This window comes from Podarcis vaucheri, assembly GCF_965113315.1.
Source record: "Podarcis vaucheri genome assembly, chromosome: 6".
In the NCBI taxonomy this organism is placed as follows: Eukaryota; Metazoa; Chordata; class Lepidosauria; order Squamata; family Lacertidae; genus Podarcis; species Podarcis vaucheri.
The window spans coordinates 59,820,484-59,841,681 of NC_138764.1; the positions used below are offsets into that span (position 1 = coordinate 59,820,484).

A 21,198-nucleotide genomic window follows, 5' to 3' on the forward strand; every position below is an offset into this window, starting at 1 on the left:
TTGCCCAGAGGACAGGAAGAAAGAGAACCAATCTCTCCCAAATAGTGCATGGGCCCACCAGGAACTAGGAAGATAGCTCAGTGTTGCAGGAGCACTTGACAATGAGGATGCAGCAATTAGCAGGCCAAGGACAGGGCTGTGGCTGCTGGCACCATCAATAAAAATTCTGAACTTGTTGGGGGACAAGCACAACAACCCAAGCTCAACCGGTGTTTAATGCAATTTAGTTTGTGGGGTTTTTTTTAAAAAAAGAAATGTCCCACCAATTTGCCAAATCCTGGTGGGTCTTGAACAGCCAAGCTAAGAACACTTGGTGGCTGGATATAGACAATGGGATGCAGGTGAGCCACCCATGATACAGATTCTGTTTCACACAGTGATGCCTCTAGAAAGATATGGTTACAATAACCCCCCACTATTGCTGCTACCCAACCATTTGAGAAGAGCATCACTTAAAAGGCAATAATTATCAGCTCACCAATGTTCGTCTTGTTTCTGAAACCTTTCATCTTAAAATGCAGGATATGCCTTTCGGTTTTGCCTCTGAATGTTTCCAATGAGATAGCCAACATTTTCAATAGCATTTTGTGCAACTATAGCTCTATGCTTCCTTTACGCTTCCTCACCGATTGAAGGAAGCCATGGGATAGACAAGCCTTTTACATGAAGCCCTTTCCCCCAGTCTGCATCAGTACTGGAACTGTTTTGATCTGTTTTCATTTTTTATATCTGGAACCACTTTTAATTGTTATATATGTGTGCATGATTCTGCTTTAAAAAACCAACAACCAACAACAACACTTTTCTTTTACAGTAGTATCAGTTTTAATTGTGTGTAAGTGTTCATTTTATTGTTGTAACCCACTCTGTGCTCTTATTGTGAAGGGCAGTTAAGAAATACACGCCCCCCCCTCCATTTTATATAAATGGCAGCTGGAGTCAAGCAGCTGGAATTTTGACGGCTGTTCTAAGATCTGATTATTCCTTTGCATCAATAATTTTCCAGCCAAGGACAAAGTCTAATCTACACCATGCCTTCTCTAGCTCTTTCTCTCCCTCCCTTTTACCCTTTATGGAAACTGGCAATCAGGGACACGAGGGAAGTGTTTAATTGTAGCAGTAAAAGCCTAATAGCCAAAAATGGTTGTTGTCTCTGCTGCTGGCTACCTTTAAGGTAGAAAAGGTGAGTCCTCTGAAAGTACCGGGAAAGAGGTGTGTCTAATTTGAAACCTGATGCCTCCTTCCTGGGCTGGTGTGTGGGCAGAGGAGGAGGGAAATGTAGCTCATTGAGCACAACAATAGCAGCTGAGACGGAAACCCACAGGTATTCCTTTTCCTAGAGGAGCTTTCAAGGTGGGGAGATTCCGGATTTGGCTCTCAATCTCCTCTTGGGGGCTCTGAGCACTGGAGGGTTCCACTCCAGACACACAGGAGATGAGCTTCCCCAGGAGAAGAGGCTTCTACAAGCAAGAAATAAACAAGACCGTCTGGGAGCTTCCTAGGAGATATACTTCTCTCAGCCCCGTGGGCTCTGGAGCTTATGGCTCTGTCTGGTGAGTGGCTTTTTTATGGATCCCAGGGCCCTTGGCAGATGGCGGCAGGGGGTGGGGTGGAAGAGGGAGAGAGGCTGGGGTACAGGACACTGGAAGCCTGGATTCTTGGGAGGAGTCAAGAGGAGGTCCTTCACTCTCCTCCATTATGGAGTGAAAGCGATTTGCATTTTGGTAAAGGTGCCTTGCTTCCTTCCGGCCATAGCCTGCGTCATTCCAAGTGTCAACAGATCAGCTCTAACGGGAAGGCTGCTTAATGTTCCATTGCTTCACTTCCTGCAAGGCCCCTTGTTGTTAATATTTCAGCTGTTTGGTGCCTTGGTTCATAAAGCACCAGTGCAAACTCTTGAGTTTCCACATCAGAGGAAGATCTTTCAGATATGGCAGGTACAGACGCATTTAGACTGCCAACAGCTTTGCCAGTAGGGATGCATAGCCAATGACCAAGGCTGGTCCAAAGACATTTTGCTGCCTGAGGGGAAACAGCAAATGGTGCCCACTTGCCCACCCAGCACCACCTTCAAGGTGCATAGCGCCCCTGAGCAGACACAGAACTGGCATGCTTTATTTCAGACCAGGAAGTAGACCAAATATAGTCGACCAAATGTAATCTACATCAGCCTATACAGCGGCTGGTTGTTCTCCAGATACTTTGGACAGCAACACACATGCTGCCCAGTGGTTAGGAATGATGGGAGTTGTAGCCCCAAAGTGCTAGAGGGAATCCAGTTATCAAAGGCTGATCTACGTTGCTGGGCCACTCACCTCAAATTCTTATATGACCAAAAATATGCCACCCATTCCAAATACCAAAGAACTGAGACAGGGCCAAAACTACCAACTAAAATGGAATGGCAGGCGGAATTATTTGACTATGTAGAATTGGCAAAGATGTTAAACCAAAAGTTTAACAAAGAATGGGATATATACAGATTATATTTAAAAGAACATTTTTCACATATGAAATCTTTGGCATGTTTTGATTAACTTTTGCAATGTCATATGCTACAAAGATCATAGATAATTTATAAGTTAAATGTGATACAATATGCAGTCAACAAGGAAATGAAGGACCCATGCCAAGGAAGACGGAAGTCTCAACGTATGGAAGAACTTTATTTTATATGTAACATTTTCTTTGTATTTGATATGTTTTGTTATTTGTTATTTATTTTTTGTAGTGAGCGGATGCAATATTTAAAACCGATAAAGATTAAATTGCGGGGGGGGGGGCAGAAACTGAATATTTGTTTCAGGGCAGTTAGATGACTCTAAAAGAGGATTAGACAAATTTATGGAGGATAAAGTCATCAGTGGCTACTAACCTTTATGGCTCTGTTCTCCCTCCACTGTCAGAGGCATCTTGCTGGCTACTGTGAGAACATCACGCAGGACAAGATCAGCCACTGGCCTGATGCAGTAGGCTCTTCTTACAGTCTTATGTACCGTATTTTTCACTCTATAACACGCACCCGACCATAACACGCACGTAGTTTTTAGAGGAGGAAAATCTGTAGGCATGCCACTTGTAGGCATTCCCTCCATAACACGCACAGACATTTCCCCTTACTTTTTAGGAGGAAAAAAGTGAGTGTTATGGTGCAAAAAATACGGTATATGCTTATGTATGTTCATGTGTATGTATATGAATATATATACTACTAGTTTATGCATGCATTTTTGTGCTGCTGCCCTTGACCCTTTGTCATTTGAGGCAACTGCCTCACTTTGCCTAATGGTAGGGAGCATATTAAAAACCATGCCAGACAATTAGAATGCAGGCATTTTATGATGATTTACCCCCAGAACTTTGAGCAGGACAGAACTTGCAGTCAGTAAAGAATGGTGTAAAGTCAGACTCTTTCCATGTTACTTATTTGAAAGGTGGGCACATAAGATAGCCAGAGCATATAGAAAAATATAAAACAAATACAGTGGTACCTCGTGTTATGAACTTAATTCGTTCCAGAGGTCTGTTCTTAACCCGAAACCTTTCTTAACCTGAGGTGCACTTTCACGAATGTGGCCTTCCACTGTTGCTGTGCTACTGGTGCACAATTGCCGTTCTCATCCTGGGGCAAAGTTCGCAACCCGAGGTACTGCTTCCGGGTTAGTGGAGTTCATAACCCGAGGTGTTTGTAACCCGAGGTACCACTGTACATGTTTGGAAGTATGCATCGTGCAGGTTAGGGAGCCAGATTTGGTGGTGTCTTCAAGGCAAGTGTACCTCCCATACCCTTGAATGGGTCCTGAGACATAAATCTTCCATTAAGATTTTAACCCTTGCTGGATCCAGGACCCCAAGAATCACAAGGGACTCAGACATCATGCAGGCTAGCCCCCAAACTCACAACTATATTGTTGCCATCAGCAAATTGGGGAAGGGATTTTTTAAAAAAAATGAGACTGAAAAGGTTTAGGCACTAAAAGGAATACAAGATGTGTCTGCTGGATGGCCCATGTAGCCTAACATTCTGTTGTCCCAATGGCCCATGTAGCCTAGCATTCTGTTGTCACAGTGGCTGACCACATGCCTGTGGCGAAACCGCATGCAGGACCAAACACAAGAGCACTCTCTCAAAGCAGCTGGTATCCAAAGGCACCATGGCTTTGACAGCAGAGGCAGAACATGTTTAAAATATTAGAGCAGGCTGCTGAAAAGGACAGATTTCTTGGAGCTCAGCTGCTGCTACAACTTCCTAGAGCCCAAGAATGCCTGCAAAGGACAGCCATCCTTTTATCACATATACTCATCAGGTGGAATGAATTTGTGTGTGGTATTTTTGCATTTCTGCTGTGTTGGTTAATAAGCAGGCTAGAACCAAGGGTGGATTCATGGTATTTGCATAACGATAGCAATTGCCACATGATAACCTAGTAATCGTGTGCTGACTTGCTCTGAGCAACGTCTGGTGCGATATTTTGCAGGCACAGGACAATTCTACAGGCTGCATACATACAAAAAAGCATTGAATGTATAGACTCAGATTGCTTATAGGCGATTGTCTGTGCTGATTAAAAATTAAAAGGGAGTGATATTAAAACCTTTGTAACTCAGGTTCCAAGTCTACTTAGACATGAGGATTGCTGAGTACAAAATGGATGAGTCCCAAATAGCATTTCTACTGTGAGGGCTGAGCAATCCAAACTGAATTAAATAGCACAACTCCCAGGCCACCTTATTCTGGAGAGGATCAGCCCCCCCCCCCTTGCCTCGCTCTGGACTATCTTTTGGGGGATGGACTGGCAGCAGTGGCTATGGAACTGTAGCCTCAACCAAGTGACTTTACTCTAGCACTTAGCTGCAAGATTGCAAAAAGTATGACATCAGCCTTCAGGAATGGTTTATTAAATGAAGAATGAGTTTATTGCATAGGATAGAGCACGACTGGCTCACTGGCTGATTGAATCCTTCCTGCATTTGGGGGACAATAATTAGTTGACATAGGGACGCAGGTGGTGCTGTGGGTTACACAGAGCCTAGGACTTGCCGATCAGAAGGTCGGCGGTTCAAATCCCCGCGACGGGGTGAGCTCCCGTTGCTCGGTCCCTGCTCCTGCCCTCCTAGCAGTTCGAAAGCACGTCAAAGTGCAAGTAGATAAATAGGTACCGCTCCAGCGGAAAGGTAAATGGCATTTCCGTGTGCTGCTCTGGTTCGCCAGAAGCGGCTTAGTCATTCTGGCCACATGACCTGGAAGCTGTCTGCAGACAAACGCTAGCTCCCTCGGCCAATAAAGCGAGATGAGCGCTGCAACCCCAGAGTCGGTCACGACTGGACCTAATGGTCAGGGGTCCCTTTACCTTACTAATTAGTTGACATGGAACATTGATGGAATATCTCTTTTTCCCATACTCATTCACATATTGCTTTGTTTAAAAAACACTTTTCAGTCTTTTTCTTAAAATTGTATCCCAACCTTTCCACTGATAGATTGCCAAGATAGTTAATGATAATAGATGATTATGATAAATAAAGATACAGAATAACAATAAAAACATTGGAACCAGAGCAGAGGATACAAACACTTCAATAAAAATGCACATACAATGTGCACATGAACTTTCAGAGACAAAGATGGGTTACTTTGTTATATTGAAAACAGAAAAAGTGTCCCATGGCATCTTACAGACCAGCAGATTTATTGTGGCATAAGCTTTTGAGATGCATGAAATGTTATCCTCAGCTGACAGATACAGGCACACAATCCTAAACCCACTTTATAGAGATTGGGAAGAAAATTGATGTGGTTTGCATAATAATGCAAATCTACTTAAAATCCACACTTCTTGCAGCAATACTCAAAGCTGAAATGCAGCTGTTCTTCAAAATTTACACTTCTGTAAATTTTAGAGTGCGGTCCTCTAACCAAAGAAAGCTTACAAAAATGCATGTTTTAGTGAAAATAAAATAAAATATGTACTAGAGAAAATTGTTTGCATAAAAGTTTGTGATAGTGGCAATGGCTTACAAAAATGTGTTTAATATGAGAAATGTCCACTAAATTGCTGGTGAATTTTTATGAGGACTTAAAAAAACCCCACCAAAATTTCAGACTAATGCTGAACTGAAGAAATGAACTAAAGTTAAGTCTGGGAAAATGAGAAACCAGTACTGATGGATTTGCCCTTCCATACTTTCAAGTAAACATGCAGAAGCTCTCATAGCACTCCACCTTCATATCCTTCTGGATTTCTCCTGCCTTATTTGCCACAGCTCAGCAATAGATAAGAAGACAGGGGAGAAAGTGGCAATCAAGAAGCTCTGCCGCCCATTCCAGTCTGAGATCTTTGCCAAGCGGGCATATCGTGAACTGACACTGCTGAAGCACATGCAGCATGAGAATGTGAGTAACTCCTTCCCTTTGCTTGCTTACACACAGGTGTCTATGTCTTTCATGCACAGCCCTGGATGGAAGATGGAATTGAATATTGGAATCTATCTCCACCCAAGTTTTGATAGTCAAAACAAAATCTGACCAAGTATGCAGTGTCAGAATGTGCATGCCCACCAGATTTCAGCCACATTCACACCACGCATGTAAAGCAGTATCATGCTGCTTTGGACAGTCATGGATTCCCCAAAAGAATTCTGGGAGCTGTAGTTTCTCAAGGGTGCTGAGAGTTGTTAGGAGTCCCCTATTCACTAGCCAGAGCTACAATTCTCAATAGTAGTTTAACCATCAGTCCCTCTTCACAGGGAACTCTGGACAGCAACAAGTTCTTCATCCCTGTATTAAACTTTGCTGCTGTACTAACCACGTTACTAGTTGGCAAAATCTTCATGCAGAGGCTCATAAACTGATATGCCCTAGTCCTTATAGACAGTGATGATGGTAAAAGAGCAAGAGCTGATGATAGGTGACATCTAATAAATCTCCACCCCTGAGCCCTTTTTCCCCTGCTTCTCTTCCACATGTCTGATGCACTTAGTTCAAGTGGACAAAAAAGAGGAGCATGGCCTGTGCCAGTTAAATGCACTCTTCTTCAGATCTGCTTAGGATCTCTAGTACAGTCGTACCTTGGTTGACGAACGCCTTAGCAGTCAAATGTTTTGGCTCCTGAACGCTGCAAACCCAGAAGTGAGTGTTCCAAATGTTCTTTTGGAAGGCTTCCGCAGCTTCTGATTGGCTGCTTCTGATTGGGGCTTCCGCAGCTTCTGATTGGCTGCAGGAAGTCGAATGTTTTGGAAGTCGAACAGACTTCCGGAACGGATTCCATTTGGCTTCCAAGGAACGACTGTATACCAAATGAAGAGGACAGGGAAATTGCAATATTCCACTTCTGGACTGCATACAATGCAGAGATGAAAATCCGCTTTCCTTCAGAATTCACACTCTGGTGCGGGCAGGGTGCAAGTTCATGCTCTGTTTCCCAAAATGGTAAACATTGGCAATCAGCTATGCTGGTGATATTCTAATAATGTGAGTAAGTCCTGTTTTCTCAGCTTCAGGAAAGTTTTGGCTGTTGGGCATGTTCCAATCTCTTTTGCAAGTTCTGCAGTATTAGTATTCTAGCATCTGAAAACACACATTCTTTACTATTCCTGGCGTTAGTCCCTAGATTTGGGACTTGCATAAATACTGTACAGCATATAGTATAAAATCTGGGTTTCCACCCAATGCATGAACTGCCATTGAACCATGGCTTTGCTTCTGGTGGGGCACAGAACTCCTCTTCTACAGTGTGTCCTTAATAACATTAAATTCCGTGTCCCCTTTTACTGCAGGTCATTGGGTTACTTGATGTCTTCACTTCAGCTATGACCTTTGACGGATTCCAAGACTTGTAAGTTTGTACTTTCTTCCATAAAATGCTGCAAAGTTCTACTGTAGGATTTGCTTCTGGTACAGTGTGTTAGTCTGTTGCCTGGTACTACAAAAATCAGCTGAATTCAGCCTGATTCCATTCCTCCTGAAGTCAGCGACTGAATCTAAACTATTGCTTGTGTATACTCTGAAAAGAAGCCAATGTGTACTAATTTCCATAGTTTATATACAAGTTGCAGAATTCAGCTTTTTCTGGGCGCAGAATGTTATTTCTTCATTGCTGTTTTTCTTTTATTTAAAAGCATATATAAACCACTTAATGTTTTAAAAATACTAAAGTAGTATTAGAAATAGAATATGTGGCACTCCTGTCTTTCTCACTGTGATCAATGTTGCCATTTCTGATCCTGAAATAGAGGATAGTTCTCAGAAATGCAATGTCTTAGTATGTCAGTGACAGTCTTCCTTTGAGATTCAGGGAATTGTTTTACTGTCTTCTAGCTACCTGGTGATGCCATACATGCGGACAGATTTACAAAAGATAATGGGACATCAGTTCAGTGAAGAGAAGATTCAGTATCTAATCTACCAGGTGTTGAAAGGGTTGAAGGTAAGCGTTTGGGAAAAAACAGAGTAGGAATTTGATCCTGCTGAATTTTCCTTCATGTCTCTCTTCTGGTCTAAAAAGTAGATTCTGATATACTGGACAAACTAGCTTGCAAGTTCCTACATTTATCAAATGAATGCCTTTACAAGTCTGCTCATTATAAGAGTTCATAACCTTTCAGTCTCCCCATGTTCTAGCTGATAACTTAGCAAGTGGAATAAGGTACATGGGTTATTGTTTTTTAGGACATAGAGGTTGGTAGTATGTGTGATTATAAGAGGCTTAGTGGAAGTCTAGTATATAGCAGCTGAGTTTCTTAGCTTTTTAGCTCACCATTTCAGTTTGGCAGAAACTATGCAGACTGCTTTGATTTTTCTCAGAGCCACTGGGGGCAACTTAATTCTCATCTAAGTTGTAAGTCAGCAATGGAAAACTTGTGGCCGTCTAAATGTTGCTGGGCTACAACTCCCATCCTTCCAGACTCTGATCACTGGTCCTGCTGGTTAAGGCTGATGTCCAAATAACCTATGGAGACCGACTTGGTTGGCCATCACTGTTATATGAGTACAGCAAGGGACATTTTTCATTACACAAGATCCTGACAGATGATTGACTGTTGGGGTTGGGTGGGAAAATACTTGTTCACAAATGACCAAACAGACGTTTGTGTGTTTTCTCTTTTTTAATTGCAGTATATTCATTCCGCTGGAATCATTCACAGGGTATGTGTCCCTTAACTTTCTTTAAAGCCGTTTCCCTTACAACTTACAGTGCATTCTCCTGCACATGATACCTTTTCTGCCCTCAACCTTTTCAAATTCTCTTTTGATCTATGTTCTTGCTCAAAACACCAGCGAGTCCCTATTCATATGCCAAAGACTACCAAATGATACCTAATGATATCTGCCTGCCTCTACCAGGGACATTATCCTCTGTCCATAGAAGTTTCTTAGCTATGTGGAAAAGACAGTTGCTGGTTCTGCCCCAGCAGTGCGTTGCAGTAAACCCGGAGCCAATACTATCATCCAGCCTGGCCACATTTGAGCTGCCACTATTCTGCCTTAGGGTGGCCTAAGGGATCGCTTCAGTCCATATATCACTGCCTGGCAACTGTACTCCTCAGATGGGGCAGTACTAAGTGTATCACATGCCCCAGAGCTGATCTTTGCTTGTACTAGAAATTGGGCTTTTAGTGTTGCAGCTCCAGCTCACTGGAATCAGTTGCCAGCCCAGATTAGACAGGCACTTCACTTCGTGACATTTAGGCACCTGCTGAGGTCAGTGTTGTTTAAGGAGGCTTTCCCTGAGGTGTGACCCAGTCATTTATGGAATATTAATTGCACATCTGTCAGAATGATTTTATTGTTTTGCTTTGATGGCTTCAGGCTGTGAAGTGCTCAGCACATTTGTAAAATAAATAAAAGAGAAGGCCAGGTTCCTCCACCTTTATAAGAGTTGTGGAGAAGAGGAAACCGCAGCAGGCGTGGCTTGTTGTTTAAGCTCCTCCCACTGTGCCGCCTGAAGCAGGTTGCTCGCTTCTCCCTGCTGTGTTGCAGGGTGGCATTTTTCTGCCACTTAGCTGCACTTTCTTCAGCTCTTACCTCACATACTCCCAAGGGCAAGTCCTGGACACAGAGCTGTGAGGGCCTCTAGTTCCTCCCTCGAAAAATATTTTGGAAACTGCCTGAGGAAAATGCATTGCACATCACCTGAAAATACATCACTACACAGAGCCTCTTCCACACCCTGACGCCAGCTTTCAACACAGAACGTTTTTGAAGACAGCATCCCAAAATGCAGAGAAAAAGCAGGCCTAAATTAGAGGGAAGGAGAGCCTTCTGTCACATTAAACAAGGCTAGATACCTGTCTAGTTTTAAGTGTAGAACATAATCTTTTACCTCCCCCAAACCACAAAAGTACCTATGTGTCCCACATCTGGGGAGCATTTACTGAGAACATTAATAAGAGAGTGTAGGGACAGGTTTTCCATCCTTGAAAAAAAGTGAGACAGATTTTTTGTTATTAAATTTAATACAGTGGTACCTCGGGTTACAGATGCTTCAGGTTACAGACTCTGCTAACCCAGAAATAGTACCTCAGGTTAGGAACTTTGCTTCAGGATGAGAACAGAAATTGTGCGGTGGCGCAGTGACAGTGGGAGGCCCCATTAGCTAAAGTGGTGTCTCAGGTTAAGAACAGTTTCAGGTTAAGAACAGACCTCCAAAATGAATTAAGTTCTTAACCCGAGGTACCACTGTATATATTTTCAAGGGTTAAACCGTTTTTTACAGCACAATCCTTTCCATGTTTACTCAGAGCAGAGTGGGACTAACTTCTAGGTCAGTGCATACAGGCTTGCAGCCTTATAGAACAAACCTATACTCACATTTGGCCAGAGACCAGATATATGCTTCCCCCATACGGTGGAACAGCTGCTATATCCAAAGGGTGCTCAACATGGGAAGGGAGTGGGAAAAGACACCACACAGAAAATATGAAAAGGGATGTAAAGTGATTTACAGGTTTCCATAGAACATGAAAAATGGAACAACAAACTTCCTTTTAAATCTGTATCAGCTCATATGTAAGAAAATTCTATAATGCGAGCATTATGCTGCTACCTGACCCTGTAAAGTTAAATAGGATCGAGACTTCCATCTCAGATGTGGCCAAAAGAGGACTTATTTCTTATCAGGTGGTCCTGTTCAGAGATCTACCTTTTTTAGACATAAGCCTTCAATAAAACTAGAGTGATAACACAACAATCACTAAACCATTTCCCACAAATTAGCCTCATTAAATATTTTTGATGATTCAATGAGAAATTTTTTTTGCCCAGAGACTGATAATCTTACTATCAACAGCAGTTACATTAACATGAACAAAATAATTGGAAAAAGTCCCATTTGAATTTATTGTAAGTTTGCTACCATCAACTGCTTTGATGGAAAAATTAACACGTAAAACGAAAACATTAAGAAAAGCAAAAGAGTCAAGAGAAATATGGTATTGTTTTATTGAATTCGCTTCTAGCAAAAAAAACCCCTAATTTATTTCACCTTGAACTCATGGTAAATTATGGATAACTGACCTTGGCTGATGGTATTTTCTTCTTTCAGTCTGATTCTCTTCTTTAGCTTTCCCTTCTTTGCTGTTGTTGTCCTGATGGTAATTTAAACTGTGCTCTTGACCTTGCATTAATTGTATGGTAACTTATCTGCAGTCTGTTATTGCTCCATTACATTTGTTAGCCCATAAAACACAATACATACACTTTAAAAAAAAGAACCGCAGGAGGAAACTGGAAACACAGTAAGTATAGCTGCTGTGTTCACATTCAGCTGCAACAAGTCAGATCTCTTTTTTCATGCACACAATGAGAGAAGAGTTGGGGCAGTTGGGTCTATTTACTTTTCACAACCTGACATTTCCCATGTTATTCTTGGCTTATCTGAAAAAGCTGTTACTATTGTAAACTGAAACATTATATCTTGATTTTTGAAAGTGCCTAATTCGTTGATTTTTATTTAAAGACAAGGGATGCCACCAACATGCCTGGAGACTCTGCCTGAGCCCAAAAATCAAGAGTCATGACAATGGGGAGACCAACATGTGGCATGGATGGAGGGAGGTGTTGCAGATCTGCATGTGCCAAGCTGGGTGGGTTTGCGGGTGTCTGTCACATTGACTTGCAGGCTTATTTCCTGGCCTTTCCGTGTTTTTCAGGATCTGAAGCCTGGTAACTTGGCAGTCAATGAAGACTGTGAACTAAAGGTAGGAATACTTTTCAAAAGTAAGAGGCATGTAGCATGTAAGATTGGTTTAATGGCACTTTTTCTGAATCAGCAACCACATCAGATGTGTGGTTAGTTGGAAGTACATCTGACTGATTTCAGTGGAACTTACCCCAAAGATTATATAAAATTGCAGATTAGATAAAGACCCAGTTTTGAATATTTGTTTATGTATGCTGCTGAATTTGAAGCAAGAGGTTCAGAGTGCAAATCCAGGGAGATTCTGATGTAGTTTCATTTATATTCAATCTTTATTGGTTTATAATCAACATAGATATACAAAGAAAACTTAGAAAAAGAAAAACACAGCACATCATGTACAAATAAAATAATAAAATTCCTTCCTGTAGCACCTTAAAGACCAATTAAGTTAGTTCTTGGTATAAGCTTTCGTGTGCATGCACACTTCAGCTTATACCAAGAACTAACTTAGTTGGTCTTTAAGGTGCTACAGGAAGGAATTTTTTTATTTTGACTATGGCAGACCAACACGGCTACCTATCTGTAAATAAAATAATAAAGAAGAAAATAGTACAGTACATTGCAAATACACAAAAATATTTCAGCCCCCCGTTTTAGAGTTGCACAATGGCACCTAAAATTATTCTCCATCATCGGTACTCTCTTTCACTGACAGATGGCCTTGGGATGGTAACAGGGACTTACCATGGTCCGTGCCCCTGATTCATATCAGCTAGGTTTGAAAACCATTTGGAATATAGATACTGACTCAGCAAGATTCTTGAGAAATATATTTGATCTGGTTTTATGCTGCCAGCTTAAAAAAGAAATCCTGTTAATTCTTATGTGTGATGGAGAAGATGTTTATTATAAATAGGAATAGATTGCTTCTAGTGCAGACAGAGCTTTGTGTCCAAATGACGATGCAAGGTGTTCTGGTCGTGCAGAATAGTCCTAGAAAGGAAGAAGTCTTCCCTTTCCTGAAGGGTGGTCTGTTCTGTGGTTCCTTCATTTTATCTCTCTCTCTCTCTCTCTCTCTCTGTGTGTGTGTGTGTGTGCTGTAGATCTTGGACTTTGGCTTGGCAAGGCATACAGACTCTGAGATGACAGGCTATGTTGTGACCCGCTGGTACAGAGCCCCAGAAGTGATCCTGAACTGGATGCATTACAATCAGACTGGTGGGTGAAATAATTTCCTTGTTCGGCTGCTGGGGGAACTTTTCTCATTAGAATGTGGGTGTTCTTAGACGGCTTTTCATGCTCTTACGATTTCAGTAATAATAATGCCACCTGATAAACAAGTACAATCTATTTCCCTTATACCTCCTCTCAGTGCTTTCTTTTTCTAAAAAAATGTTTAAGGGGTACTCCCATTTTGACTCAAGAAAATCACCATTTTATAGTTCAAATCAGGAAAAATAAATACAACAAATGGACAAAAGGCCACCATCCGGGGTAGCAACGGAACTAATGATTTACCGTGCTAGAGAAGAAACATTTTTTTTTTTAAAGTTTCTTCTCCCGTTATATTCGCAAAATGTTTAGGGGTATGCGTACCCCCGCGTACCCCCAGGGAAAAAAGCACTGCCTACTCTGGTTCAAAGATGCATCTGTTTAAAATGTGTACAAACCAGATAGCACAACCCTATATTACCTTGTGAACCGCTCTGAGACCTGCGGGCAAAGGGTAGTATACAAATTTAATAAATAAAATAATAAATAATACTGTACATGTTTACTTAGAAGTCAGCCCCACTCTGTCCAATGGTGCACATTCCTGAATACAGTGGTGCCCCGCAAGACGAATGCCTCGCAAGACGGAAAACCTGCTAGACGAAAGGGTTTTCCATTTTGGAGGTGCTTCGCAAAACGAATTTCCTATGGGCTTGCTTCGCAAGACGAAAATGTCTTGCGAGTTCCTGCGGGGTTTTTCCCTCCCCCCCCCTTTCCCCAAGCCACTAAGCCGCTTATCAGCTGATCCTAAGCTGCTAAGCCGCTTATCAGCTGATCCGCTAAGCCCGCTAAGCGCGCTAATCCGCTAATCCGCTAATGGGCTTGCTTCGCAAGATGAAAAAACCGCAAGACGGATTCTTTTCGTCTTGCGAGGCACCACTGTAAATGTGCATAGGATTGCAGCTTGAACTGATTTTCTCCCCTTATATAGCCCATGAGCTAGTGTTCTGGACCTGGAAGAGGGCAGAACAAGAGCGGAACAGGCCATAAAAAGGCCGTAACGGGGAGAGGCGGGTTCATTCGCGCTCCCCAGAGGCATGCAGAGGCCAGGAATGCAACCCACGCACAACTCAGGGGTTGACTGTATTCTCAGAGAAGCTAACAAGAGTGAGTAGCTTCTTAGCCTGAGTTATGGCACATAAGCGCAGGTGTTTCTGATGCAGCTGCTTCCGCTGCTATCGCTATTAGAAAAAGCTTGTGTTGCATTAATGTGCACTACTCATTGTCTGCAATCGTCCCTGCACACACTCCACTATTTCCTTCAAGAGAGAGGAAGTGAAAATATTCAGTAAGACCCCAGAGGAGGAATAGGACATACAAAACATTGTTGCGGGGAATTATTTATTTAAAATAAGGGGTTTTTTTGAGCCATTCAGTCTCCTCCTCCTGTGTTTCTTCTCCTCAACAGTGGACATCTGGTCTGTTGGCTGTATCATGGCAGAAATGTTGACTGGGAAAACTCTGTTTAAGGGTAAAGACTGTATCCTTCTCTAACTATTACCTGTAGGGGTAGGTTAAATGTGTTCGTTGAGGGTGTGATGGAGGCTGATACTCTCGGTGTATGGACTAAAAATATAAATAATGGGAAATAGGAATCCTTGCGGCAGGAGGTACAGGCAACTCCCCATTTACGTGAAATCTATTTGAGCGCAACCATGCACACACACAGTGCCGGGACCCTGGAAGTAGGACCCGGAAATGAGGAGCACCCTGGAAAGTTCTCCTGGCCTGCGAGGAGATCCGTCGCAGAGCCTGAAAAGGACATCCTCCTTGGCCTCCAGGGAAGGTCTCATGAGCCAGAGGCATCAAGGGGCTTTGCTGAGGCTGCTCAGTCTTCCCACCTAACAGCTGACATGCAGGGTAGCACAGCCACCACTGCTGCTTCCCTGCACCTGAGCAGCCTCAACAAAGCTCCGCTGCCCCTCCGGCTCATGAGGTGACCCTCCCCAGAGCGCGAACAGAATGCCCTCTTCAGGCTCTGGGGAGGGTCTCCGCACAATCCGGAGGCTTGGTGGGGCTGCTCAGCTGATATGCAGGAAAGCTTCCCTGCATGTCAGCTGAACATGCCCCACTGCCCCTCCAGCTCCTCCGAATCCCACCGCTGGAGGAAGCTGATTATGTGGGGATGGGAGACAGAGCCTTCTCGGTGGTGGCACTACATTAGTGGAATTCCCTCCCTTAGGGAGGCAAGAAGCACAATCCTATTCATGTCTACTCATTACTGAGTAGTCTCATTGAGTTCAGTCGGGCTTATAATGCATATAGCATTGTAATCAAAGTTGTGTGCTATTACTGTTATTGTTGGTGTCACTGTAAGCACCCCAAAGTAGCCATTGTACAAAAGATAATGCACAATAATGCGGTGTGTGTGTGTGTGTGTGTGTGTGTGTGGAATTGGGTATTTCAGATATAAGTTGAGGCTCTGAAACTCAACATATTACCCAAATGTTGTAGACTGTAGCCACCGTTACCACTATGAATCAGTAAATGGGAAAGTCTCACCATCTCTTAGTCTAGCAAGGATAAAATCAGGGTGGTGGAGGCGAACCTCTATGGAGAAAGAAAATAGAAATGCATTAATAAATAGATACATAAATGTAATTTGTGCAGGTGCTTTGACATTAAGTTCCAAAGTTTGAGACTTTGTTTTAATAAGCCTTAACTTAGCCTGCCAGATTTAGATCAGCTGACTCAGATCTTGAAAGTGACAGGAAGCCCTGGAGAAGAATTTGTGCAAAAGCTGGAAGACAAAGCGGTAAGAAAATTGCATCAGATGCTTCACTCACTTTTGTGCTTGGCCTCGCCCACTATTGGCATACGGTCCTCAGAATGTGGGGCTTGCTCTGTTCGCCCCCATGTGGACTGGATTTTGTGCTCTCAGAGTTGCAAAGGAACTTACAGGAGACACATGCAAAGACAAAAATGCTTTATTGGAAGATCTCTACACTTGTTTAGGATGCAGTGAAACAAAGATTGGCAACCAGAACTCCTTGAGCTAATCATTTGCTGTGTGACTTAGAACACATTGTATTTCTGTACTTAAGTTTACCTAACAGTGCAGCCCTTTGCATCTTTATTCAGCGTCTCACTACGTACAGTGTGGCTTACTCCCTCATAAGCATGTTCAGAACTGCACCAAATTACTTGCTTGAAGAAGGGAAAGATAAACAGGCAATTATTGCATAAAGGGAGCTGCTGGAATTAAGAGCAAAATAGAGGAGGCGTTAATAACTAGTAGAATTACTACTGTGTCCTATTTACAGATATGTTGGCCATTGTAAACTACTGCTCAAGTTAAAAGCTGACTGCATGTGTGAGTCTTTGGTTCCCCGACAATATATAAACTATTTAATATTGCTCCTTACACTTTCCGATTGTGGGGCATTTGTATGCCTGTCTGAAAGTCTTGTTTCTTTCAGGCAAAAAGCTACATCCAGTCGCTTCCCAAGATCCCTAAAATGGATTTATCTCTCCTTTTCCCCAAAGCTAATCCTTTGGGTAAGTAGACACATTTTCCCTGACTCCACAGAACCTGCATTTAATACTTCACTTTTAGTAAGGCTGGCCGAGCAAACATTTTTTTACAATAGAGGCAATGCAACTCTGCAGTGTCTTCCAGAGAGCTGGAGTAATCATCATTTTCTGTAGTGTTTTGATGGTGATGACAAATGAAGGGGGGAAATCCCTTAAAATAGGGTGGTGGGATGCCAAGGACGACAGAGCTCTGGCAATTTCAAAAGTTGTGTTGGATGGGGAAGTTCAGCAGCCAGACCATGTCATGCAAGCTACACCTTCAAGATGCAAGTTAGCGATTGCTCCAAATTGCTCTGTGCGACAAAGGCATCTTATTGTATTCCTGTCATGATTTGGGGGGCAGGATTCTACTAACAGGCTCTGCCAGCACAAGGACTTTCACTAGTGCTGCAGGGCTTCCCCCCCTTGCCTACACACTGCCATTGACTATGGAGTGGTGCCATGAGAACCCCGGAACCAGAGGCGGAGCTAGCTACTCTGGCATGCACATCCTGTGCACCTGGGGGCGGGGCTAGCTGCCCCCAGGGGCGGGGCAAGCATCCCAGGTGGGTGCAGCAAGTGGAGTGTCCCAGGGGGACAGTGTGGCGATGTCACTCTCCCTCAGGGATGGCACCCACCACACACCCCTTCCTCCGCCACTGCCTGGAACAGCACCTGGGGGAGAAGAGGGCAGGTTGTTCCATCAGGCAACCAGAAATGCTTGCACTAACAGAGCAGTCTGCTTAGCACCACATTGAATTCCTCCCATAATATCAAGACAAGGAAATATTTGTGTACGTAGCTGTGAACTGGAGCTTTTGAACTCTGGAAGAGACGTGTGCGAATTGTCCTTGTTGAATTCCCCCCACTCCTTCTATGTAGGTTGCAGATGAGAAGCAGCACTGCGCTTCGAAAACGGGCTGAGAAGTAAAACTGAGAAGGAAACTGTCTTGGCAGATTGGTTAACTTCTGGGTTTCCTGCCTTCCTGTTTTCCAAGCCTAATGTAGTTTAGTTGTCTTTTTCTGCGTGCAGTTTACCTCTTTTCTCCACAATTTGAGATGAGTGAGGCTGAGAGGGAATTTAAAATGTGTAATAACTCCCTGCTGTAACGTTTTGATTATTTACCTTAACTCTCCCCACTGGTTATGTCTCCCCACCCCCACCCCATTATGCAACACTCCCCAGATATGTGATCACATGGAGAAACATCACACATGATCCAGTGGATCACAGATATAGTCAGCAGAAGAGATGGGGGAGAAATTTATTCTGTTTGCCTTTAGAGGCAAACTTACCTACTCCTCACTTTCCAAAACAATACACTAACTGAAACACAGCAATTTGTCAATACTCACACTTCTCCAAATTTTGAGTGACCGTGAACCAGTCACTGCCTCTCAGCCTCACAGCGTTGGGAGATAAATAAATCACCCCACTTCACCTAAATATGGAGTAAAATGCAAGCATGATTTTTTGGGGGGTGGGTGGGGGTTGTTTGATCCAAACTACATGGTGATGCTGTAAATCTCAGAATGGTCTGGGGGCGGGACTGATGCAGTTTCATCACTGAAACTACGTATGTCTGGGACTGTGCAATACTTTGAAGAAGAGAAGACTGAGAGCAGATATGATAGGCAAGTTGTCATATCTGAAGGGCTGTCACATAGAAATGGCATTGAGCTTGTTTTTTCTACTCTGGGGTAGGACCTGAACCAAGGGGTTCAAATTACAAGAAATGAGATTCTGAATGTTAAGAGTTGTACAACAGTGGAACAGAAGGTGGTGGACTTCCCTTCATTGGAAGCTTTTAAACAGAGGTTGGGTGGCCCTCAGCCAGGGATTCTTTAGCTGTAATTCCTGTGTTATAGGGGGCTGTGGTCCTTTCCTACTCTACAATTCTGTGAGTCTATGGATGGGCTACCTCTTTTGGAATATGCATTTTCTCTCCTTTCAGTGATGTATGTGACCACCATCTTCTGTGCTACTTCAGTGGGGGGTGAGATTCAATATAATAATGAAAACCATTTTTGGCTCTGTCTGATGAGCTGATGCAATCAGCCATGGGAAAGTGCCTCAGAGGCCAAGCATCCCTTTTGGTTTTCGGCACATTACTCTCTCGGGCTCATCCTAGTCTTAAGCATTATTGCCCTAATTTACCTAGCCCCATTTCCCTCCTTTCTTGCAGCAGTGGACTTGCTTGACAAAATGTTGCAGCTGGATGTGGGAAAGCGTCTGACGGCCACCCAAGCTCTGGCTCACACTTACTTTGACCCATACAGAGACATCGAGGAAGAGACAGAGGCGCAGCACTCCTATGATGACTCCACAGAGGGCGAAAAGCTTTCAATCAATGAATGGAGAAGTAAGTTCAGCTCGATAGCTTTGCAACCATGAGTGCAAGAAGTCTCTTGGGGAAAGGTAGGCACCTTCTCCACCCTCACATGCTATCTGGAGACATCCAGCTGCCATGGAAGTCCAGCAAGCCAGACTCCCCCTCATTTATTTCACGTCCGCCTTTCAACGGGCCTCTGACTCCTTAAACAAGAGGAACCTCTGAAGTTTCTGCTTAGCTTCAGACACAGGCAACAATGACAGCCAACTGCATCTCCTCATCGCTGTGAGGCAGAATTCATCTCATCCACCCTTTTGTCCTTCTAGGCCTAAGGTTGTAGTATGAGGAATCAGCTTGGCATGAGGGAGGAGAGTGATCCTTGGGCTGTTGTGTCTAAAGGACGCAGTCAAAATCCAAGTTCCAAATTAGAAAGGGAAGACAGAAAGAAAAGGCAAGTAGCAGGAAATAAACAGCCTAGCCAGACTGTTAAATTGTGGGTGAACATATCAGACGACACAGCGATTCTTCAAACAGCTCTTGTTTATTCACAGGCCAGATCAGAACAGAACTGAAGGGTTCAGCCAGCCTGCTTATATAGAGCTCCACTAGAATGCAACAGTAACCATTTTCTGTAACTATCCAATCACTGAACGTCACTTTCAATCCCTTATTTGCATATGTGGACCTGAGTGAAAACTCTCTACAGTATCCCCTTGCTGGCCCAGGGTGAGAACTTCAGTACATAACCCAGACCAAAGAATATCAAAAAGGGATTACATGCCATAAACAGAATGGGTCTCTCATATACATCAGACAATAGTTTTCTACAGCATCCTATTGAACTTTAAAATTATTTGAGCCAGGGCATGGAGGCGGGTGCTAGCCATGGGGAGCTGGATATGCCTGTTTGGCATCTTGTGGCATAGTGTGTTCAGCATGTAGGTCAGAAAACCAGAAAAATGTCCAACAGGATTGCAGTCTTAATGAATTTGCTATGCCAAACATGCCTGACTCCATTCACCTATGCTTTTATGCCTTTTATCATCTTTGCAGCTCTTTTCATAACACTCAAATGAATTTTTTTCCTGTTCTAAAGCAGAATTTTGAAATGCATCATTCCACATGTTCTCAGGCCTCAAGATTTATGAAAATGCCCCATTATAGAGTCTTGTATACATCTGAGTTCCTTTTATAGTCACCTTTCCCTGAGAATCTCAGAGTTTTATGTTGTAAAGTAATGCACTAAGTAACCATTAAAACGTTTTGGTGTACATAGATTGATCACAAATGCAAACATGTCTTTTGCTTCTCTTTCAAGGGCATATTTACAATGATATACTGGCATTCAGTCCAATCGCACGGAAGGACTCCAAGAGGAGAAGTGGTATGACATTGTAAGCTCTGTCCTATCTGATGCTGAGACACCTTTCCTATGAGAAAATGTACATCAATATTTTGACCCCACTAAAGAAAAAATGTCAATCAGCATGGAAAAGCCTGTGTGCGTAGAACACAAGGACAATGAGTGTATAAGGGGAGTTCCAGCTTAGCCGGAAGGCCAAAACTGCACCAGGAACATCTTTCAGTGCCAAAAGTCAATATGCTTCTCATTAAAGCTCTTTGTGATAAATGGTGAGTTGCACATTTCTCTCTTTTCTTATGCATTCTGTAACTGGTTCTTCACTTGATTAAAAATGCATCTGTGGATTCCATTATTCTTTTTCATTACACCTTCTGGAGTCTTCTCAACACCCCGTTGAAAACTCTTCAGCTTCCAGCAAAACTGACAAGGGGTGGTATTCAGTACTAGTCCTACTCAGAATAGACCACTGAAGATAACTCTGGCTCATTGATTTCAATGGGTCTACTCTGAGTATTACTTAGTAGAAACCATCCCAATGTTTCTAGAAATAAAATAAGGCTTATGTAAGATAGTGACA

The 21,198-nt window shown here is 43.1% G+C and overlaps 1 protein-coding gene across 1 annotated transcript; it reads left to right on the forward strand.

The window, feature by feature from the left end:
* Window positions 1–1,120: 1,120 nt before the first annotated feature.
* Window positions 1,121–20,888, forward strand: MAPK13 (mitogen-activated protein kinase 13). Its single transcript, XM_082228595.1, has 12 exons — window positions 1,121–1,553; window positions 6,265–6,394; window positions 7,777–7,835; window positions 8,318–8,426; window positions 9,116–9,145; window positions 12,151–12,198; window positions 13,244–13,358; window positions 14,821–14,892; window positions 16,088–16,167; window positions 16,832–16,910; window positions 19,112–19,288; window positions 20,577–20,888. The coding sequence occupies exons 1-12, from the start codon at window positions 1,435–1,437 to the stop codon at window positions 20,654–20,656; spliced, it is 1,098 nt and encodes a 365-aa protein (XP_082084721.1). The 5' UTR covers window positions 1,121–1,434; the 3' UTR covers window positions 20,657–20,888.
* Window positions 20,889–21,198: the final 310 nt, after the last annotated feature.